Consider the following 2,560-nt stretch of genomic DNA (forward strand, 5'->3'; position numbering starts at 1 on the left):
CCTACATGCTTACTTACATTACAAAGAACACCATGAGAATGGAGCCACACAACCCTTGCTCTCATGCTGCCCCTCTTAGTGTGAAGCCAGTTGCCTATGACTAAGAAAGCACACGTCTATCTGTGGCAGGTGCTGTTGGTGTGTTTCCCCCAGGCACCTCCCAATGCTGATGACTTGGGGCAACCCAACAGCACACCAAGAACATTGGGATTGAAATCCACAGACCCAGCACTCAGTTCTGGCTGTGCTGGATAATAGCTGTTCTACCTCCAGAGAATTGTTTTATTGCCTAGACTTTGGTTTTGCATTTATAAGTTATAGGTTTATCACTAGAACACTGCCCAAGTCCCTTCTAGCTCTAAAATGATAGGGTCTAGTATTCTTATTACACATCCTGCAAGTTACTATTGTGTTCAATTGCCCTGAATGGGAGGTTATATGAGAGTGTCTTGACCGCCTGGATATTCGAAAAAAGGTATAGAGGATGAGCAACTTTCCAAAAGCGGACTTTGAGGATAGCATGTTTATAGCTTTTTTAAAGTATTGTTGAAATTTAAACTACCTTGTAAATAAGGAAAACTTAGATAATGGTGACTAATCCAGGCACAAAGGAGAGGTTGTCACATCCCTCTTAAACATTTGCAGAGTTTCTTAAAGCTGGCAGCCTTTTGCATATTAAGAAAATGAAGCACACATTACTCATTGGCATGGGAGATGATAACATGAAGATAATATTCTGCAGACACATTGATCCCTTTCTTTGCTTTTTCCCAGGGTTTTCCAGGAAACACAAACGCAGACAGTGTGGTGCACTACAAACTCCAGCCTCCTTTCGAAGCCCGATTCATGCGCTTTCTCCCCTTAGCCTGGAACTCTAAGGGCAGGATTGGGATGCGGGTGGAAGTGTACGGATGTGCATATGGTAAGTGGTGTTTGTTCCCCGACTGACATCAGTGACTCGGTGACGTGTTCTAAACAGCAATCTAAAAACTGAACTTGACTTTTTTAGCCTTTCGAATATCTCTGTACATAGAACTGGTTTTTTTCTTTTCTTTTTTTTTTTTTTTTTCGGAAAACCTTCATAACATTCTTTAGTTATTCTATAGTTGAATTTAGAGATGGATCTGACCTGAGCCTTAGAATCAGATTCCTAGAATTAGCAGAGTACTTTATAGTAGGCACTTCATAAAATTAATGGCATTCATTTTATTCCCTCACTTGTTACGTAAGAATTTTTTGGACACTTGCTATTTGCAAAGACCTGTGTTAGGTACTGGATGCAGGAGACACTTAAAATTATTCATTTTTTTGGTCAAGATTTTATGAGAAATTATAAAATTGTTCAAAACAAATGTAAAATATTGTAACTTGAAAATGGGGCTTAGAGTAGAGTGGTCAGTCAGTTAGATTGGGAAAAGAACCTTTCCAGCAGCCAATTTTCAAAATGAAGAACATGAGTAGTGAGATAGAAGGGAGGAGGATATTTATAGAAAGAGAGGGCCTACATAAATTGTGGAGCAGGAACTTAGGGCTCTGTTAATGTATGGGTGGGGGAAAGTGTGGGCACTGCAGGGTGCTGTGAGTGGTTGAATAGCAGTGGTACCATATCCACTTTGGGAACCCCATAGACAGTGAATGGTTCTGAATATGAGGCTCACCCAAGCAGCCCTATCGCAGACTCCAGGGCCTGTCCAGCCTTTGTCATCTCCCTTCCCAATGACACTTCACTTCTTTTCCTAACCCTGCTTCTGCTCTCTAGTGTTTATAATTTCATGGAATGTTTAGCATAGATGGTATTACATTCCTGTCAACCTTTTTCCCCCTTTTCATTTGTCATTTCCTTCCATCCTTTTGTTTCTGGGCTCTCTGATCATGCTCACTGTGGCAACAGCTAGGATACCTGATACTTAGAGCTGTTCTTTGATTCCATGAAATTAGCTTCCCCTTCTCCCATTACTCTGGAAACAACTTCAGGTTTACTGACTTCAAAGCAGAACAAGCTCTTTGATAGGGATTTGTCGTTAGCTTGATGTTCTTCTTAAGGAGATATTTTGCCAGTTCCTTGGGTTAGAGGTTGGTACTAGGAAGATCAAAGTTTCGTGTCTGGTCCCAAGAGGGGCCTGTTGGCCGTACAGCTATCTTAGGACCTATGTGCATTTTACATTCAGCAAATGTAAACTGTTGGGCACAAGGGGCTCCTAGCATAAGAATGTAGGCAGACAATAGTCACTATTTGTAAAACAACACAAAGTATGTCCTTTAATAGGAGTGATTCTGTATTGCCTTCATTTTTATTATTAATAAGAATCATTGTTAAAGCATAGTACTTTGCATTTTTATTGACAGTAATTTGATATGATATGGTTTGTAGACAAAAGTGATAATTTTTTTTTTTTTTTTTGTATTTCCACTGCTCTGTTGATATTGAGAAAATGCCCACATTACTTATCATGGCATATATTGTCTCTTAGATGCAATCTCTCTTTTCAGTTTCATTTCTTTGCACCCACTTACAATGATACTCACTCTTCCTTTAAACATTGTAGCTTCCTGGCATGGC

General features: G+C 39.8%; 1 protein-coding gene across 2 annotated transcripts in view; it reads left to right on the forward strand.

The window, feature by feature from the left end:
- Window positions 1–2,560, forward strand: part of LOC102892335 (contactin-associated protein-like 3) — a 175,939-nt gene that overhangs the window by 69,812 nt on the left and 103,567 nt on the right. For both annotated transcript variants that reach the window (XM_025045398.1, XM_025045399.1), the window contains exon 3: window positions 775–922. In XM_025045398.1, coding sequence (XP_024901166.1) covers window positions 775–922 — 148 coding nt within the window. The remainder of the gene's footprint in view (window positions 1–774; window positions 923–2,560) is intronic.

The sequence above is a fragment of the Pteropus alecto genome, unplaced genomic scaffold (assembly GCF_000325575.1).
Source record: "Pteropus alecto unplaced genomic scaffold, ASM32557v1 scaffold84, whole genome shotgun sequence".
NCBI lineage: Eukaryota > Metazoa > Chordata > Mammalia > Chiroptera > Pteropodidae > Pteropus > Pteropus alecto.